The 19,862-nt window shown below is 40.6% G+C and overlaps 2 protein-coding genes across 2 annotated transcripts in view; one reads left to right on the forward strand and one right to left on the reverse strand.

Annotated features, from left to right (window-relative positions):
• Positions 1–615: 615 nt before the first annotated feature.
• LOC135542970 (cyclic nucleotide-gated channel cone photoreceptor subunit alpha-like) lies at positions 616–7,332 on the reverse strand. Its single transcript, XM_064970095.1, has 8 exons — positions 7,127–7,332; positions 4,628–4,766; positions 3,937–4,104; positions 3,626–3,682; positions 2,485–2,571; positions 2,280–2,381; positions 2,076–2,182; positions 616–1,973 (listed from the first exon to the last, which is right to left on the reverse strand). Exons 2-8 carry the CDS (start codon positions 4,720–4,722, stop codon positions 616–618), a joined length of 1,974 nt encoding a protein of 657 aa, XP_064826167.1. The 5' UTR covers positions 4,723–4,766; positions 7,127–7,332.
• Positions 7,333–10,920: 3,588 nt separating this feature from the next.
• Positions 10,921–19,862, forward strand: part of LOC135543267 (transmembrane protein 131-like) — a 31,587-nt gene continuing 22,645 nt past the window's right edge. Inside the window, exons 1-3 of the mRNA XM_064970408.1 lie at positions 10,921–11,128; positions 12,303–12,364; positions 13,560–13,600. Coding sequence (XP_064826480.1) covers positions 11,005–11,128; positions 12,303–12,364; positions 13,560–13,600 — 227 coding nt within the window. The 5' untranslated portion in view covers positions 10,921–11,004. The remainder of the gene's footprint in view (positions 11,129–12,302; positions 12,365–13,559; positions 13,601–19,862) is intronic.

Raw genomic sequence — 19,862 nt, forward strand, 5'->3', positions numbered from 1 at the left:
CGGTACATAATGCAGCTGGTGGCCACACCAGATACTGACTGTTACTTTTGATTCTGACCCCCCTCCCTTTGTTCAGGGACACATTATTCCATTTCTGTTAGTCACATGTCTGTGGAACTTGTTCAGTTTATGTCTCAGTTGTTGAATCTTGTTATGTTCGCACAAATATTTACACATGTTAAGTTTGCCTTAAATAAACACAGTTGACAGTGAGAGGACTTTCTTTTTTGGCTGAGTTTATGTTTGAATCTAGGTATACTTTTGACCAGTGGAGGCTGGTGGGAGGAGCTATAGGAGGACTGGCTCATTGTAATGGCTAGAATGCAAAACATTTAATGGTATCAAACATATGGAAACAACATGTTTGACTGCATTCCATTTATTCCATTGCAACCATTACAATGAGCCCATCCTCCTATAGCTCCTCCCACCAGCCTTCACTGCTTTTGACTAGTCAACAATACAGTTTATGGTTATAATTCACTTGGATGGAAAGCTATTTAGATCTAACCAGATCTAAATTGTGAGTATGGGTTATAGATTTACATTTAATGTCCGTGTCTGTTAAATATGTGGAGTAGATATTCTGCATGTTATTATTTGTCCTTCATCACCTCATCCATCCCCCTGCCTGAGGGGTTTGACCCTGGCCTCCATGTTGCTGATGCGCTGCTTGACCTTGGCCTGGTATGTTGCCCACTCTGCAATCATTCTGGTGAACTTGATCGTCATGACCTCCATGTTGGTCTCCATTGTAAGGACTTTGTTCTCCATTTCTTTGGGGTCGGCCTTGTTTCCCAATTCCTCATCAATGAGGTTGTCTTTCATCAAGATGGCCTTGCCTTTCTCTTCCAGAGCGTACTTGGCGTCAGGGTACTCAGTGAGAGCATCCATCAGGTCGTCTTTAGACAGGGCGAAGAGGTCAGAGTAACCCACGCTCCTGATGTTGGCTGTTCTTCTGTTGCCAGCCTTACTGCCCTTGATGCCCAGGATACTGAGATCTCCGAAGTATGCCCCATCGCTCAGCACACACCACTGTGTTACCCCGTCGTCCGCTACCACAGCCAGCTTCCCTTCTTTGATGATGTACATCTCTCGGCCAATGTCGCCCTTCTTACAGATGTAGTCTCCGGGGCTGAAGACCTGAGGCTGCAGCTTGAGCACAAGCTCGATCAGCAGGCCGGCTTCGCAATCCTGGAAGATACGCACTTTCCTCAGCGTCTCCATGTGGACGTTGATGGCAATCTCAGCCTTCAGCTTGTCCGGCAGGTTCTTCAGAACCTCCTTCTCGTCGCAGGTCTTCTTCTCCGTCCACAGGTAGTCAAACCACTTGACCACCCTGGCCTCCAGGACCTTGGAGACCTTACGAAACTCCATGTACTGCTTGATGGAGTCGATCTTGGCCTGGAACTCGGCACGTGCCGCGTTCATGTTGGAGATCATGGCGCCAACGTTACCAACAATGGTGGCAAAAATCAGCACGCCCGTGAGGAAGTCGGCGACTACAAACAGGTACTCGATGTCTCTGACAGGGGGCGGGGTCTCTCCAATGGTGGTCAGGGTCAGGGTGGACCAGTAGAGGCAGTAGACGTACTTCCTGGACAGCTGGCCCATCTCGGGGTCAGTGATGTTTGGGTACACCCAGGTGTCTGAGCCGAAGCCCAGGAGTTTGGAGAGGGCGTAGAAGACGCAAGCGTTCCAGTGGATGATGATCAGGATGTAAAGCACAAGGTTGCCGATTCTGAAAATGTTGGGGTAGTTTGTCCTGGTTTCCGTTCGGTCGAAGAACTCAAAGAGGCGCGCCATCTTGCCGAGGCGGTTGAATCTGAACTCTGGATTGTTGTAACCGTATGGAATGAAGGCAAGATCGGTAGGTATCATCGATATGATGTCATATTTAAATTGCTTCTGGGCTCGGTAGTGTTCTTTTAGTTTCACTGGGTCCTTCACGAGCAATCCTTGTTCCAGGAAACCTGTTGATGACATTTCAAATCTTTATCGCAAATACTAAATTGTTGAACAAGGCTATGTTATGTAGAAATTATTTCAACAACCCTAAACAAGAATGGTTTTACCTGTCCTAGATCTCACAAACGTGTCAATGTAATAGATGACATCTGAAGAGTAGTCGAGAACCATCCACAGCATTACATAGTTGGCCTGCAGGTCATTGAAACTAGCTCTGGGAGATAAGCAGAAACACAAGAGTATTGATCATTCACAATTACTCAACAATATCTTGGGAAACCCTAAAACTGGAATTCTAAAACAGCACACACCTTGGCACCAGAAGCATTAAGTTGTAGAATGCTGGGACAGCTACTATTGTCAGCCATTGGTAGTACATATCTGTGGCGGGGTCAATGATCCACACTTCTTTACTGAAATAAACATAAAATACAAGGCTTTTTCCTGTGAACTTATCCATTTTTTTGTTTATACATATAAGACTTCCATATAACCAAAGAATCTGAATATACTTACGGGGGATCCGGTTTCTTCTCATCCGGTTTCTTATCAGGTGGCTTCGGGGGATCCGGCTTCTTCTCATCCTTCTTCTCCTCTTTTTTGCTGAACACATGATTTTTCCACATAGCGTTTTATCAATCTCAATGAAGCAGGTACTAACTACAGCACAGCACACTATTATACAAGGGGAAAATAAGAGGATTATCTATAGCAGGTGTACTCAACCAAGCCTCATTTCACCATCCTGATCTCGCAAGCTTACTCTCTGTTTTTCTATATGAAGCAGCGGAGGCTGGTGGGAGGAGTGGATGTGCTCATTGTAATGGCTGGAATGGAATAAATGGAATGGAGTTAAACATGTGGTTTCCATATGTTTGATGTGTTGGATACCGTTCCATTTATTCCCTACCAGCCATTAAAATGAGCCCGCCCTCCTATAGCTCCTCTCACCAGCCTCCACTGATATGAAGTGAAAAGAAACAAAAGCTCAGCAGTCTGGATGGTGGATCAGGCTAATCAACTGAACTAACGTCACTCTTACAGATTTGTTTGGTGATATTGGATTGTAATGTTCATGGAGGGTGTTATTTGGTTTCAATTAGATTTTCCATTGCATGAAACTATGTGCAATGATTTATCAAGACCAGAGGAGGGCAGCATGCTACTGTCGGATCAAAAGAGTAGTGACAGGTCTCGGCTTTCTCCTGATATTTCTTTGTAATTTGTCATTCTTTGTGCTCCAGTATGACATTTATAAAAACAAATATGTGTCTGATCACAATTATGTAACACAAAATACTTTGGAGAGTGACAGGGGGGGAACAAAACCATATACAGCTATTTATTTACACCCGCAATAACATCTGCTAAATATGTGTGGGACCAATAACATTTGATTTGATTTGATTAGTTACTACCCACATAGTAAATGAAAGTTTCTGAATACTTATGTAAATGTTATATATATATATTTTTTTTATCAATCAGCAACAATGTCTAAAAACCTGTTTTTACCTTGTCATTATGGGGTATTGTGTGTAGATTGATGAGGGGAAAAAACAACATTAATTTTAGAATAAAAAGTTTTAACGTAACAAAATGTGGAAAAAGTCAAGGGGTCGGAATACTATCTGAATGCTATAGTTTGTCCACTTACTCATCCTTGTTGTTGCAGTTGTTCATATTGTATGCTGCAAGGGGCCATTGACCATTGCTTGAACAAATATAGAAATACACGTGTTAGCTTCAAATCTAAGCAGCTATTTATTTTCTAAGTCATAAAAATTGCAACATGAGAGAAAGAGAAATTGAGCGGAACACACACACACACACACACACACACACACACACACACACACACACACACACACACACACACACACACACACACACACACACACACACACACACACACACACACACACACACACACACACACACACACACACACACACACACAGGACTCACTTCCTCCTGCGGACTTGGTCAGAGAGTCTGGTGTTGGACATGCTCTCTGCCCTCCAGGCCTCTCTGAACTCTGTGTGTGACTTCATGGTTGAGTCTAAAGGAAGGGCATCTGAGGGCTGACTACTGTGAGATGACCAGCCCTTCACCAACACCATGAAGCGAGACAGCCTGAGAGAAATTCATTGTAATGTTGATCAAATGATGTTCAAATATTGAGAAAACAACTATACATGCATTATAAAACAATGAGAAACAACTATACACACATTATAAATTATGAAGAATAAAAAACACATTAAAGTCTATTGACTTATTTTCATTGTAGTCCTCAAAATGAGCATAAATGTAAATAATGATATGGAAAAAAGACATCTGCACTGACCTGGACATGCCTCCTGTCCCCGTGAAGGAGGGGTCCAGTTGGTCCTCATGGCTGCAGCGTAGAGAGGACACCAGGAAGAGAGTGAGGCCTCCACCAGGCTAAAAATATACACTGAAATTGTACTAGCTTGGGACGTGTCAACGTTTGTGTTTCCTGTGTTTGGAGTGTCACTACACTGCAATAAATCATGATCACACAGAACGCTTACTGGCATTCAAAAATGGAGTCTGTGTGTTGTTGGCTCTTCAAAGTAAATGCTTTCAAATCCTAAACTAAACCCAAGCTGGTAAAATCCTGTAAATGTCTTACCTGCTGCCACTCTCAATCTGGTCCAGGTTGTCGGGCGTGTTTACCGAACAGTGGCCGTGGCTGGGATAAGACTGCTCCGTGCTGATCTTCGGCATCTTGGTTCACTCTATGGTCCCCAATGCATCAGGCTGGTGGACTGCTGTGAACAGAACAGAATAGTGAGGATACTTTAGAGTAGGATACATATAGGGTTTGATTATTTACATTGTTCACAGTCTCACAAGTCAGAACAACTGTTTGTTAAATATTAAATATACCTACAACTTGAAGCCCAGAAATTGAGGCAACAATGTTCATATCAGTAGTTGTGTACACCCACATTTTATAGTAATGTATCACAACCTTATAAAGTGTATGACTATGATTCAACTATCTATTATAGGACAACTCTAGGTCTAGGATGACTCTGGGACTCTCCTAGAGGGGAGAAGTATGAATAGGGATTTTAAGGGATGGTGAACCACATGTCTCACTGTGGATTTAGAAGGGATCTTTGCAGACTTAACAATGGTTTTAACAATCTCACTTCATATAGACTGATTCACGATTTTTATGAATCTACATGGTATCGATGAATGTGTGTTGGATGTGTACTGACACAGACATTTGCTTAATAACAACAATAAAAAACTCAAATGTGATCTAAAAAATACATGATTTTTCTTGTTGGTCCACAACCACACAACAAGTGCATAATAGACTCCCACTGAAGTAATGCTTTGCTTTCCAAAGCGTTACAAGCAAATGATTTGGTGTATTGACATGACCTGCCCATAGAATGCCGTGTGTGATGTCTTTGAATGGCCCTGTCTGAACCTCAAATTGAACAACTAAATGAAACACGAGATTAGAGAAAGAATACTGATACATTAGTAAGGCATGATTGTATTATTCTGCAAAACAAGTTTTATTTGAAATCAAAGACAAAAAATATTGAAATGGAAAATGTATTCGTGCTTATTTTTAAAATGTCAAATAGCGGATAAACATGCATTCAATCTAACATTTTACAACCTGCATGCAAGGAATCATTAATGAATTAATCCACACATTTTACAACCTACATGCAAGGAATCATTAATGAATTAATCCACACATTTTACAACCTGCATGCAAGGAATCATTAATTAATGAATTAATCCACACATTTTACAACCTGCATGCAAGGAATCATTAATGAATTAATCCACACATTTTACAACCTGCATGCAAGGAATCATTAATGAATTAATCCACACATTTTACAACCTGCATGCAAGGAATAATTAATTAATTAATCCACACATTTTACAACCTGCATGCAAGGAATCATTAATGAATTAATCCACACATTTTACAACCTGCATACAAGGAATCATTAATGAATTAATCCACACATTTTACAACCTGCATGCAAGGAATCATTAATGAATTAATCCATTTTACATTTTTAATGAATTAATCAACCTGCATGCAAGGAATCATTAATGAATTAATCCACACATTTTACAACCTGCATGTAAGGAATCAATAATGAATTAATCCACACATTTTACAACCTGCATGCAAGGAATAATTAATTAATTAATTAATCCACACATTTTACAACCTGCATGCAAGGAATCATTAATGAATTAATCCACACATTTTACAACCTGCATGCAAGGAATCATTAATGAATTAATCCACACATTTTACAACCTGCATGCAAGGAATCATTAATGAATTAATCCACACATTTTACAACCTGCAAGCAAGGAATCATTAATGAATTAATCCACACATTTTACAACCTGCATGCAAGGAATCATTAATGAATTAATCCACACATTTTACAACCTGCTTGCAAGGAATAATTAATTCATTAATCCACACATTTTACAACCTGCATGCAAGGAATAATTAATTAATTAATCCACACATTCTACAACCTGCATGCAAGGAATAATTAATTAATTAATCCACACATTTTACAACACTTTCGGGTAGGCTACATCTCTACTGTTAAGAATTACGAAGGAGACCGAATTAAATCCAATTGATTGACTTTCCCCCTTTCAGAATGTTTGATGTTTCCAATTTTTCCAATGTATCTATAATTTATGTTAACATGTCTTTATGGTTGATTATAAACTATTTCAGCAGTTGGTGATAATAATAAAAATATGTCAAAAAGGTTAGAATAAGGCCTACATCCTAGTTGTAATTTTTTTCATTACTTTTTCAAACTTTGAGTTAATTCATTGTGATTTAATTTAGTTATTTAGTTCATCCTATTTTTAACACTTTAGTCTGCTTAAATGTGATCTAATCAGAACGTCTTCACAAATTGCATTGCCAAGTAGCCATAGGTGCTTGGATCTATCCTTCATTGTTGGTCCCGATTAAATTTAGGCGATACGATAACATTTTATCTTGCTATAACATTTGATGAATTCTATATTATTTGCAACAATAGGGAAAATTAGTTATTTCTTTAGACTACCACACAATTTGTGCAAATGTCTAGTCTAAATGTACCTGAATGTAGTTTAGGGAAGGATAGTCCTCAGCCAAATGTCTTCGTCAAAGGAACTCTCGATGTGATATAATCCCATGTTTTCCTCCTTTGCTTCATAGGCTACGCATACGTTTTCCAATCATTAATTCCTCTTTAGACACAGCCTTATATTACTTTCAAATGTTATACTACTGGACACAACGACTTTGAATTATATTTCAGCACCCAGGCCAACGGACAGCTCCCCCTGTGTCCTTTATTACCCAAGCAGCCCTCTTTAAACCGTAACGCACTTCCGTCACCTTTATGAACAGTCATTAACTGCTTGGGGGGAAGAAGAGTGAGAAGGGAGGGGTCTGTGAGCGCCACCGCTTGTTGCGAAGTGAAGTTTCTACAACTTTTAACGACTACCACATAAGGGCAGTATTCATTTAGTTTCGGAATTTTTGCCATTAGCCTACAGCTAGGTAAGATAGTACTTGTTCAGGTGGTGAAGTTCTATCATTTATCATTAGATGTTGCCTGAAATAAGTAATGTCGTGCAACAGAGTCCTTACAATGGGCCCTAATGTCAGCCACCCCTGGACCAGATGTCAGCTCTCCCACCAGGTTCGACTAAACAAGGTCCAGACCAGCCTGCCATAACTACATGGTCATGAGAGCATATTAAGAAGGAAGACGGATTTACTCTTTGGCTCCAGTGAATAATAGAGCAGGAGTCAAAAGGATGAGATGAACTGGGGCTTAAAGAGGCTAAAAAGCTCATAGTCCATTAGAAATGCAGAGCGTAGCTCACACTCACCCCATCTCCCTGCCTTCTTGAAAATTAATCCCTAGACTCCCACTTAGCAACATTGCTCCTTTGTTGGGACTGAAAGAGGTGCTATGTGTTGCTCCTCACCTGCATAATAACAGATAACAAGAAACGTCCCCTTACGGATTAGATAAGTGGTCGAAATATGGCGTAAATTCCACCTAGCCTATCAGAGGGCAAGGTGAAAATATTATAATATTCCAGACAACTATCCACTCCATTCATATCTACACAAGTGTCTTGTGAGTAGTGGGTAGGTGTTGATTTAGGACTGGGTGATTGGTGTTGTGTCGTATCAGGCAGGTAGTTTACCTACAGTTTACAAATACAGGAAGAGCCAAGTGCCCTTTTCTGCCCTTAGCTTGGTAGGACACGGTTGGCTCTCTTCTTTCCTTCAGCACAGCCTGGGCCATGAGTGATGTACAGCCTGGGCCATGAGAGATGCTGTGAGATGTCACCGATGTTCAGAATGTCTCACCCACTAGGCTACTCTACTGGATGGCCACAGAGGCCCCACCCACCTGGGAAAAGTGGAGAAGACACAGGGGGAATCCTCCGTCCTCCATCTATAGAACAGAAGCTCTAATCTTAGATTTAAGACTCCAGCATGTCCCTAGATCCACTAATGTGTTTCCCTGGTCCAAGTGTTAAGTCAGTTCTTGTCATGACGGACTTAAGGAACCGCAGAGGCAGCCGAATGAATGTGAGAGTAAAGCAATTAATTAGTTGTTCAGACAGTGTTTCTCCACTACCACAGCTATAAATACTTATCAAGGGCTCAGAAATAAACATTGAATTAACAGTCATTAATAAAAGGCTAATTCTGTCCAACAACAATTTCGGAAACGGCATGGCCTGTCCTGTTGGTTGTGAGATGTAGGTGTTTACTGGCCATACAACGTTAGATAAAGGGCCAGAAAAGTGATTGTGTGACTGGAGGACATGCATTCGTACCAGGCACCCTCTTCAAGTAGTAGACTAAATCTACACTGATGTAATATTAGAGGCATAGATGGAGCTTCAGCGTCCATGGACTGAAATTGTATTGAAGTCTTTTTGTTTGTGTTTTATTTGTCTTTACGTTTGAACCTTGTGTACTCCAAAAGCCTCCTTGTGGCCAGACTGCAGTCACTGTCACTGTGGGATTAGTACTTACAAATGAGATTGCCTCTAATCTTTTGATGGTATTTGGACGTTCACAAGAGAGGCAATGACAACTGCAGTCAGCTGGGAAGAAGTTAACAAGAAGAGTCTTCAGGGTGTTTTTCAGGGTCTCCCACAATACAGTTGATCAAGATATCCAAATGTCTCCTAATATGCAGGAGCCACTTCCTTTTCTCTCACATGAGAAATCACTGATCTTGTGAGATTGTGTGTGTAACCATGATACCAATGATTCACTCCATCCTAGGCGTCATTGTCAATGTGCTGAGGGATCAATTAAAAATCTCTTTGTGCTGGAATAAACAGGCCAATTCAAATCATACACTGCTGTCCTGGAGCATTTCCTAGTATGACCTTTAGTATTTCCTAGTATTTCCATATATTTCAGTTTATTGGGTTTATAGCAAGCCACAGCCACTTGACTCACTGTCACTGTCCAACCATCCTCATGGAGAGCTACAGTACTGGGTGTCTGTAAAACAACAACCATTTGTTAGATATTATGCTTCATTGTTGGCTAACCTATTAATTTATTTTAACATTTTATACAGATGGCTGGTCATAAAGTTTAACATTTGTGGCATAATATAAATTATTATGATGAACAAAATATTTGAGCTTTTTTCCACTGAGGATCAATCAAATTCATAATCTGTTATCTACATAATCTGTTATCTATTTGCCCTGTGCTGTAAAGCCTAACCCATCACCATCCTGTATGTCTCCAGCAGTGGAGGCTGCTGAGAGGACGACGACTCATAATAATAGCTGGAATGGAGCGTAATGGCTGGAATAGAATGGTATCAAACCAGTCACTCAATTCCAACCATTGTTATGAGCCGTCCTCCCTTCAGCTACTTCCACTGGACTCCAGGCAGTTGTTTATTCTATTGTGTTGTGGGTAAACGCAACAATAATTGCTAAACCCATGTGCATTTCTAATTGCTTAACCATCTTTCGCTTCACTCCATTCACACCACTGGGTCCCTGATCTGCCCTACTAACTGTGCAGTTGTCAAGCTAGAGGAACACCTTTGTGTCCTGGGGGGCCTGTATTATCTCCCCTAGGACCCAGCACTAGGGCATATGGACCTTGCACGGAAAACAATTGGCCATATATCAGCAAAACAAATTGAATGTCTGCATGCTGATTGTATCTCCCTTCAAATAAACTCAGGGAAGGAGTCACAAATGATATGAGGTACATTTACTTTAGTGTATTAAAGTCTATCATACATTATAACTTGGACTTTATGGTGTCATTGGGTTGTGGTGTCATTTGGGTCATACAAATATATTGTGAGTGTGTTTTCCCCCATTCTCGCTAATTTTATTTTGGCATATTGAAATTTGATTGGGAAATGATGTAGCATTGCTGCCCTCTGGAGTTTAAATGTATTATTCCACTTGATTTTCACCCAACAATTTAATGAAAAGCAAAGCATAAGGATGATAATCAGATATTCATAATTGATTAGTAATGTCTGACCTGTGTCTATAAATTCCTGTCTGTCATGTGAACTGATAGAGGTGGTGACTGTTAAGATAATAAAGACATGTTATACATAGTGCCTGTCTAGTCTTAACTAAACGTTAAACATTTAAACTGCTATAATAACAAAAGAGAAAAATCTATGAAGGCTGGAACTGCTGATAAAAAAATATGTATGAACATGGAACATAACTTTTATGACTGTTGCATTTGAAATAGAAAATATAAATTAAGGATGTAAAAACACTAAAACGTGTGATAAGGTCGAGGGGCAAAGACCAAAGTACTTGCTCTTGTGCTGTTGCCAAGTGCCAACTGCACCGTTCACAGTGTCCACAAAGTTTCCTCGTGTCACTGCTTGCCAGTTCTTGCGCTCAATGTTTATAGCTAGGAGCACACGGTCATAGTGATGCAGTCAGAGCAGAAGAATGGCGCAAGCAGAAAGAACACCGAGTTTCCTCCACTTGCCAGTGAGGGGAAAAACGTCTTGTTTCGGATATCTTCGGGTTTTATTTTTTGCACTTTTTCATATAGCTCAGGCAAATAAACAAGGTTTGTATTTTTAGTTGTCATTTTTTCCGCTACATTTAGCCAGCAAGTGTACTATTGCTAGCAAGCTTAGCTACCGTTAACGACCTAACGTTAGCCTGTGTTCAAGACTAGAGCCAAGGTGTCCAGTGATTGAGGGGGTGTCGGCTTGTATTTGGACTGGCTTAGTAAAGGACATGGCTCAATAGCTAAATGTAATACTTGGTTGCATTATGACCAAACTAGCTAGCTAATATATTCACACATTCCTAACCAGTCCAGTCGCTTCTTTAACGTGTCGTTAGCCAAGCTAGCTAAAGTGGCCCTTGAGATTTCAAGCTGTACCGTTCGCTAACTAACGTAGCTAGCTCAATTGTTTTGCCAGTTCCAGCCATGTTTCACTAAATATTCTGAACTTAGCTAGCAAACGTAATCATTTTGGATATCTATCGCTAGTCCTGGGTAACTTGTAATCAACCTTCACTAGCTAACTTTAGTGCTTGTCACACTGGTTTAGCTGTTCTTTTAAACCAGGAAATAAGTGGTATTTTTAGTTTGTCAAGACCGACAAGTTCAAGTTCATGTATGTCATTTACATATAAGCTACACATTATATACATAATGGACTGGAATACAGTGCAACGAAATGCACACTCATCATAGGTGTACTCATTTACCAGGTTTGCGTTTTTTTCTTAGTGGTTTGCTTTGCTAACAAGCTAACGTTAGCTATCCTCAACGTTATGCTTCATACAGTCAAAATTAAGCCCATTCCTCACTGGGATTCAACAACACAGTAGCTAGCTAGATGGCTACAGTTGTTTAGGGAAGCATTCGTTTGCTAGTACACCTTCCCATATCCAATTAACTGTAACTTTGAAAAAATAAAAATGTAGCCTATAGCTAGCGTGAAAAGGAGAACTGTTTCCACCAGCAGTTTCAATGTGTGAAGCAGTGGTGGTGCTTCCTGTCTAAAGTATGGCTGTTTCCTGCATTGCTGAACATAATCATGACATGCTTCAGGAATGCACTGAAAATGGGGACCTGTATGTACACTTAACACACCCTACCAATAGCAGAGACATGGATATTTTCATCTGTTTTCTGCTCTGTTTACGGTTGTCAACTCTGCCACTTCCTGCAGAATGTAATTATGGAGAGGTCTTTTAATAACTGTTGACAAATTGTGTCTCCACAGCATTCATCCAATCAGACACAATCTTAGAGGTACTTCACTTTGGTGAGGGAGGCCTCTTGCAGGTAAGACATTATTTCCTTACACTCCCCTCCAAGAGACCACAGAAAGGCACATGACCCTCCCTATACAACATGCACAGCTGAACACACTATCACGCTACTATGTAGTTACTCAGTAAACACGAGGTGAATAGCAGCCTGTAAAATCAAGTATAATCGCTGTAAAAATGAACATGAGATCAGTATCTTCTCAAAGCTGTAACTTTCACTTTCTCTGCTATATGTATTTTTACCCAAGTAGTCTGTGTTTAGCCTTTATCAGGTTTCTTGGTCGTGTGCTGTTCACTGTTTTAGACGAGACAAACGACAGAGAGGACTTCTGTGAGATGTCCAAAAGGACATTATTGACAGTGATACTACCCAGATATCATAGTTTACAAACATGTCATTGTTATAGAGGCTAGCTAGCTCTGGTCGGCCCGGCGGGGTCAGAACACTGTCCATCCCACATGTCACTGCTCTGAAAGTCAGTCACCCCTCCTCTCTCCACCTCTGTTCACCTGCGCACCTCGCCTGCCTGTGCTGATTGGCCTTAACAGAGCAGTTGAGGGCTCAACTCATTTAAACCCCCTGTGGATTGTTTGCATAGTATATAAACATCCCCTCTTTATCTATGATCAAATAGGCCTAGAATTGCAAAAAAGTTGAGGGAATGGTAAGAAACAACAGGTAGACTGCCACCACTTCACATGTTAAATGGTCCTAGATGAACAAGGGCAGTAGTTGTGTAAATAGAGATGCTGCATAAATATGGCCAAGGCCGGTTTGATTGAAGGAGGTCCATAGTCAGAGACGTTAAGCTTTTGCTGGTTTTGATGCTTGAATCACTGTAGTGCAAAATATGATTTTTTAATTAGCAGTGAGGTGAATATAGAGTTAATACAGCACATTCTGAATCCAATGCAAATTGGGCACCAGTGTTGGGTTCAATTGATTGGTGTTCCATCTTTGTGGTGGAAACACATCCGTTTGACTGCTGTTATAAAATAAAACGACATCATCATGTCAGAACTGCTCACATTTGCATGCACCAGCACGACTTACTTATTTGCCTATGACTTTCTGCATCTAGACCTGGTTTGTTTGTTCTGATGATATCATTCGGGGTGGGATAACTTGTCATGTCAGACTAGAGCTATGAAGATCGCCTGCTGCTCATCTGATGGTTACTTCACATGGATTTTTCTTTGTTTTACAGATAGAGCCTGACCTTCACCTGGGTTCATATCATCAAAAAAGGTAAGATGTATATATTTTTTATTATCTTTGAATGCACCTATGACTCTCTGAGAGAACTGTATTTGTTGTTGCACGCCACAATGACTGTAAACAATTAATTCATTAAACGTCCTTATGTAACACCAGTCGTACCTAGATAGATAGACTCTAAATAGGAGGGTAAACCCTGGCATTAGAATCACATCTCTACTCAGCTTATCTATGGCTGCTAGCCAATTCCATATGTAGCGGCTTTGCTTCGTAGGAGACTGATCCTCCGTTTGCCACACCTTGTTCTCATTTCCATCAACATAGTCATGCTCTTGGAGGTGGGGCTGGCTGCTGGGAGGTGGAGCTGGTCGACTGGCTGCTGGGTTTCTCTGGAGGTAGACAACGGGAGGGTGTGGGTCTGTGTGTGTCCTAGTCACTATGGAGACAGTGGAGGGATGTTAAGAGTTTTCAGGAGGATTGTTAGGATCACATCGGGAGGGGACTGGGTTTACATAGCATGTGGACAGCCATTATCGTTAAAAGAGAGAAGTGGATTCCATAAAGTCTCACCCTGTGAATACGTTACCCCTTTTAGACCTCGGTTGTGAAGCTTTCAGCCAAACTAGGTGGCAGCTCGCTACACTTAACCTTGGTGGCATTTAGAAGAACCGGTCTGAAACATGTTAATCCTCTTGAATAATCAGTGTGTGTCCTGCCTTACATTCCTCAGGCCAGGTTAACCGTCACCCTCAGCCAATGAGGTTCCTCCAGATCAGAGGCCTGTCTCTTTCCTTAAGTAAACACACACAGGTGAACAAAACAGGCTTCCAGGGATTGTTTGGCAATCTGTGTGTTTCTGTGCTAGGGTCATAAAGTAACTCAATCTGCACAGGGCGTGCCACCGGTGTGGAGTGCACATCAGGCGGCACGTGCACATCAGGCGGCACACGCCCATCAGGCGGCACACGCCCATCAGGCGGCACACGCCCATCAGGCAGAAGTACATGTGGCGTGACATAATAAGTCGGTCAGATCATCGTGACAACCACATCAGAAAACATGGATGGGGTGGAATGCCACAGTGCAGCACGTCATCGGGGCGATTGTCAACATCAGCAGGGTTTCTTTCCCATTACGTTGTCTGTGCCCTAGGTCTGTTTTGGTGTAAAAATCTATTTGTGTAAAAATAGCTAAAGCACAGGCCTTGGTTAGGATATTTGAGTGCTTCTCCCCAGGGCTTTAGTGGCTCCTTCAAATGAATCTATTTGGTCTGAGTGTCTCGCTCCACCCTTTTCACTCTCATCTGCTCTGAAACTAACAGACTATTATGGTGGATGGGATCATGTGAGTTTTAGTAAGTTTCACAGAGGGATCTCCTCTCAGTATTTACTATTTTGTAGAATAATAGAAAACTATGAAATAACATGTGAAATCATGTAGTAACCAAAAAAAGTGTGAAAATAATCTAAATATATTTGAGATTCTTCAAAGTAGCCACCCCTTGCCTTGATGACAGCTTTGCACACACTTGGCATTCTCTCAACCAGCTTCACCTGGAATGTTTTTTCAACAGTCTTGAAAGCGTTCCCACATATGCTGAGCACTTGTTGGCTGCTTTTCTTTCACTCTGCAGTACTCATTTGGGTTGAGATCGGGTGTGTGGAGGCCAGGTCATTTGATGCAGCACCATCGCTCTCCATGGTCAAATAGCCCTTATACAGCCTGGAGGTGTGTTTTAGGTCATTATCCTGTTGAAAAACAAATGATAGTCCCACTAAGCGCAAACCAGATGGGATGTCGTATCGCTGCAGAATGCTGTGGTAGACATGCTGGTTAAGTGTGCCTTGAATTTTAAATAAATCAGTGTCACCAACAAAGCACCATCACACCACCAACTCCATGCTTCAAGGTGGGAACCACATATGCGGAGATTAGAGGTCGACCGATTATGATTTTTCAAACCCAATACCGATTAATTGGCCGTTTATTTTTTGTAATAATGACAATTACAACAATACTGAATGAACACTTATTTTAACTTAATATAATACATCAATAACAAACAATTTAGCCTCAAATAAATAATGAAACATTTTCAATTTGGTTGAAATATTGCAAAAACAAAGTGTTGGAGAAGAAAGTGAGAGTGCAATATGTGCCATGTAAAAAATCTAACGTTTAAGTTCCTTGCTCAGAACATGAGAACATATGAAAGCTGGTGGTTCCTTTTATCATGAGTCTTCAATATTCCCAGGTAAGATGTTTTAGGTTGTAGTTGTTATAGGAATTATAGGACTATTTCTCTATACCATTTGTATTTCATTAACCTTTGACTATTGGATGTTCTTATAGGCACTTTAGTATTGCCAGTGTAACAGTATAGCTTCCGTCCTTCTCCTCGCTCCTCCCTGGGCTCGAACCAGGAACACATCGACAACAGCCACCCTCGAAGCAGCGTTACCCATCGCTCCACAAAAGCCGCGGCCCTTGCAGAGCAAGGGGAACAACCACTCCAAGTCTCAGAGCGAGTGACGTTTGAAATGCTATTAGCGCGCATCCGGCTAACTAACTAGCCATTTCACATCGGTTACACCAGCCTAATCTCGGGAGTTGATAGGCTTGAAGTCATAAACAGCAGAGCTGCTGGCAAAACGCACAAATGTGCTGTTTGAATGAATGCTTACGAGCCTGCTGCTGCCTACCATCGCTCAGTCAGACTGCTCTATCAAATCATAGACTTAGTTATAACATAATAACACACAGAAATACGAGCCGTAGGTCATTAATATGGTCGAATCTGGAAACTATCATCTCGAAAACAAGACGTTTATTCTTTCTGTGAAATATGGAACCGTTCCATATTTTATCTAACGGGTGGCATCCATAAGTCTAAATATTCCTGTTATATTGCACAACCTTCAATGTTATGTCGTAATTACGTAAAATTCTGGCACATTAGGCGGCCCAAACTTGCATATACACTGACTCTGCGTGCAATGAACGCAAGAGAAGTGACACAATTTCACCTGGTTAATATTGCCTGCGAACCTGGATTTCTTTTAGCTAAATATGCAGATTTAAAAATATATACTTAGGCATTGATGTTTATGGTTAGGTACAAATTGGAGCAACGATACGCACCGCATCGATTATATGCAACGCAGGACATGCTAGATAAACTAGTAATATCATCAACCATGTGTAGTTAACTAATGATTATGATTGTTTTTTTATAAGATAAGTTTAATGCTCGCTAGCAACTTACCATGGCTTACTGCATTCGAGTAACAGGCAGCCTCCTCGTGGAGTGCAATGTAATCAGGTGGTTAGAGCGTTGGACTAGTTAACTGTAAGGTTGCAAGATTAAATCCCCCGAGCTGACAAGGTAAAAATCTGTCGTTCTGCCCCTGAACGAGGCAGTTAACCCACCGTTCCTAGGCCGTCATTGAAAATAAGAATGTGTTCTTAACTGACTTGCCTATTTCACCTTTTATTTATTTAACCTGGTAGGCAAGTTGAGAACAATTTCTCATTTACAATTGAGACCTGGCCTAGTTGCAAACAAAGGGTATATAACAAAGTATTGAGAAATGTTTATTATTGACCAAATACTTATTTTCCACCATAATTTGCAAATAAATTCATTAAAAATCCTACAATGTGATTTTCTGGATTTTTTTTCTCATTTTGTCTGTCATAGTTGAAGTGTACCTATGATGAAAATTACAGGCCTCTCTCATCTTTTTAAGTGGGAGAACTTGCACAATTGGTGGCTGACTAAATACTTTTTTTGCCCCACTGTATGTATGTATGTATGTATGTATGTACACACACACACGTTGCCAAAATGCAATCTGGATAACTATTTTTGATCATATGTTGATAGTTAATGTACCAATTATATGACAATGGAACAATACACAACATTCATATTTTACTGACTTACAGTTCATTTAAGGAAATCAGTCAATTGAAATAAATGTATTAATTTATTAAATATATGGATTTCACCAGACTGGGAATGCAGTTGTGAGGCTTGTTGGACGTACTGCCAAATTCTTCAAAACGACGTTGGAGGCCGCTTATGGTAGAGAAATTAACATTAAATTCTCTGGCAGCAGTTCTGGTGGACATTCCTGCAGTCATCACACCAATTGCATGCTCCCTCAACTTGAGACGTCTTGGGTGTTGTGTTACACACTACACGTTTTAGAGTGGCCTTTTTATTGTCCCCAGCACAAGGTGCACTTGTGTAATGATCATTCTCTTTAATGAGCTTCTTGATATACGTTAGGTGGATGGAATATTTTGGCAAAGGAGAAATGCTCACTAACAGGGATGTAAACTAATTTGTGCACACAATTTGAAAGAAATAAGCTTTTTGTGCGTATGGAACATTTCTAGGATCTTTTATTTCAGCTCATGAAACATGGGACCAACATTTTATTTTTATGTATTCATTCTGATAGACCCTAATAGCAACAGCTCATATCGATGCCAATGGAGTCCCCTCATGCTTCCCTCTCTGTTCACCTTTGTCCTCTTAGTTGACTTGATTCCTCTCCATTGTTTGTGTAAACATCCGTAAGGGCAATTACGTTTATAGCTCTTTTATCTAGAAGTGTTGGGTTAAACCAGTGCTTAGAGTGGAGGAAGTTGGTATAACCCAGTTGAAGGAAGTGATGTCCCAAAGGTATAGAAATTAATTTAATTATAAAATAAAATCGAATGGCCTTTCTGCTTTAAAAATAAATAAAATGTTACCTTTATTTTACTAGGCAAGTCAGTTAAGAACAAATTCTTATTTTCAATGACGGCCTAGGAACAGTGGGTTAACTGCCTGTTCAGGGGCAGAACAACAGATTTGTACCTTGTCAGCTCGGGGATTCGAACTTGCAACCTTTCGGTTATTAGTCCAATGCTCTAACCACTAGGCTACCCTGCTGCCCCAAGAGCAAGGAATTCAATTGAGAGATCAATACAAATGGAAAGCAAGGTGGTGAATGGAGTTTGTAGTGGAAATGTACGCTGTTAGTTATTGTGTGCATGTGCCTTTTTAAAGTCTGACTTGATAATGAAGGTCAATGTCCAGACTCCAGGGCAGCATGTGTGTATGAGGATGCAGGCGGTGCTAAGAGCCTTATGTTGTGGTTATTGTCTGGTACGGCTGCAGTTGTCTTACACCTGCAGTCGTACTACAACGGAGTGTCTGGTCTACTGTTTCTAACAGCTGAGATGCTGTGTTTGCTCTTCGTCATTAATCTCTTAAGATTATCTCACAAATGGTTTATCAAGACACAACTTTTCCAGCACTACAGATTTAGCAATTTAGCAAAGTTCTGCTTTGGCTATTTAGATCAGTTTCGAATAAGTCATGGTTAACTTTTATTTAACTAGAGAAGTTAAATATGCAAGACTGGCAATTTTCCTTTCACTTTGACTTGAGGTTTCTGTCCACAACACCAAGGACTGATTGACCACAAAAGCATGCAATAACCCCGCGGCTTATGTATTTTCTCTCCAAATGACGAGTTGTGTTCAGCTTGTAAATAGTAGTTATTCATTGTCTAGTAAGCATGGTGTTGATGCCAAGATTATATTTAGTAACGTGGTTAATCTGTTTTCTGCTTAATTTTATATTAGCCTTTCTCCGTTTTATTTTTGTCTTTCCGTTGCTTAGGTGTCACACCAGTTATTATATACAATAGGTGTCTATCATGGTTACACCTCTTCTGGCTAGCAGCCAGTATCATTCGGTTTCTTTTACATTTCTCTACAATATGCAGCAGATTCATTATCAGATTCACTTTATCCCCTGGCCAGCATTCAGCAGCTTTAAAGTTCTCTAGACAATCTCTGTAATATGCAGAAGAGACTTTTGCGTTGCTTAGTTGGAACAGGAAATGGCTTGTGGCTTTTTAGTCACGATGCTGACTGACGATGCATCTGTTCCTTTTTTTATAGTCTAAACTTCGCACCTCTCCTCCACCCACGGCAAACTAACACCGCCAAGCCTCCCATCTATCTAGCTGCTGACATTGCTTAAAACATTCAGTCTACATCAGAAGTTGGCCAATGCACGCCATGCAGAAAAGCCATGTATTTGCATTTTGAAACCTCAAGTGTTTGATTGGCTGTTACAAGGTGGCCTTTTTCAGTCAGTCAGTGGCCCATTATGACCATTAAACAACGCATGATGTGGCTTTGTTTGTACTCTGAAGCTATAGGGGGAAATTACAGGGAATCTACCTCTGTTGACATTATAAATAATATGATCTACAATTAATATAAG

Source organism: Oncorhynchus masou, chromosome 7 (assembly GCF_036934945.1).
Source record: "Oncorhynchus masou masou isolate Uvic2021 chromosome 7, UVic_Omas_1.1, whole genome shotgun sequence".
In the NCBI taxonomy this organism is placed as follows: domain Eukaryota; kingdom Metazoa; phylum Chordata; class Actinopteri; order Salmoniformes; family Salmonidae; genus Oncorhynchus; species Oncorhynchus masou.

Bases quoted from the DNA above. Each gene is read 5' to 3' on its own strand.
- LOC135542970 (XM_064970095.1), bottom strand. From the start codon at position 4,722: ATGCCGAAGATCAGCACGGAGCAGTCTTATCCCAGCCACGGCCACTGT. The intron at 2,183-2,279 runs GTGTGTGCTGTT...CTTATCTCCCAG, and splicing joins TTAATGCTTCTGGTGCCAAG to AGCTAGTTTCAATGACCTGC. The intron at 1,974-2,075 runs GTAAAACCATTC...TGTCATCAACAG, and splicing joins GTTTGTGAGATCTAGGACAG to GTTTCCTGGAACAAGGATTG.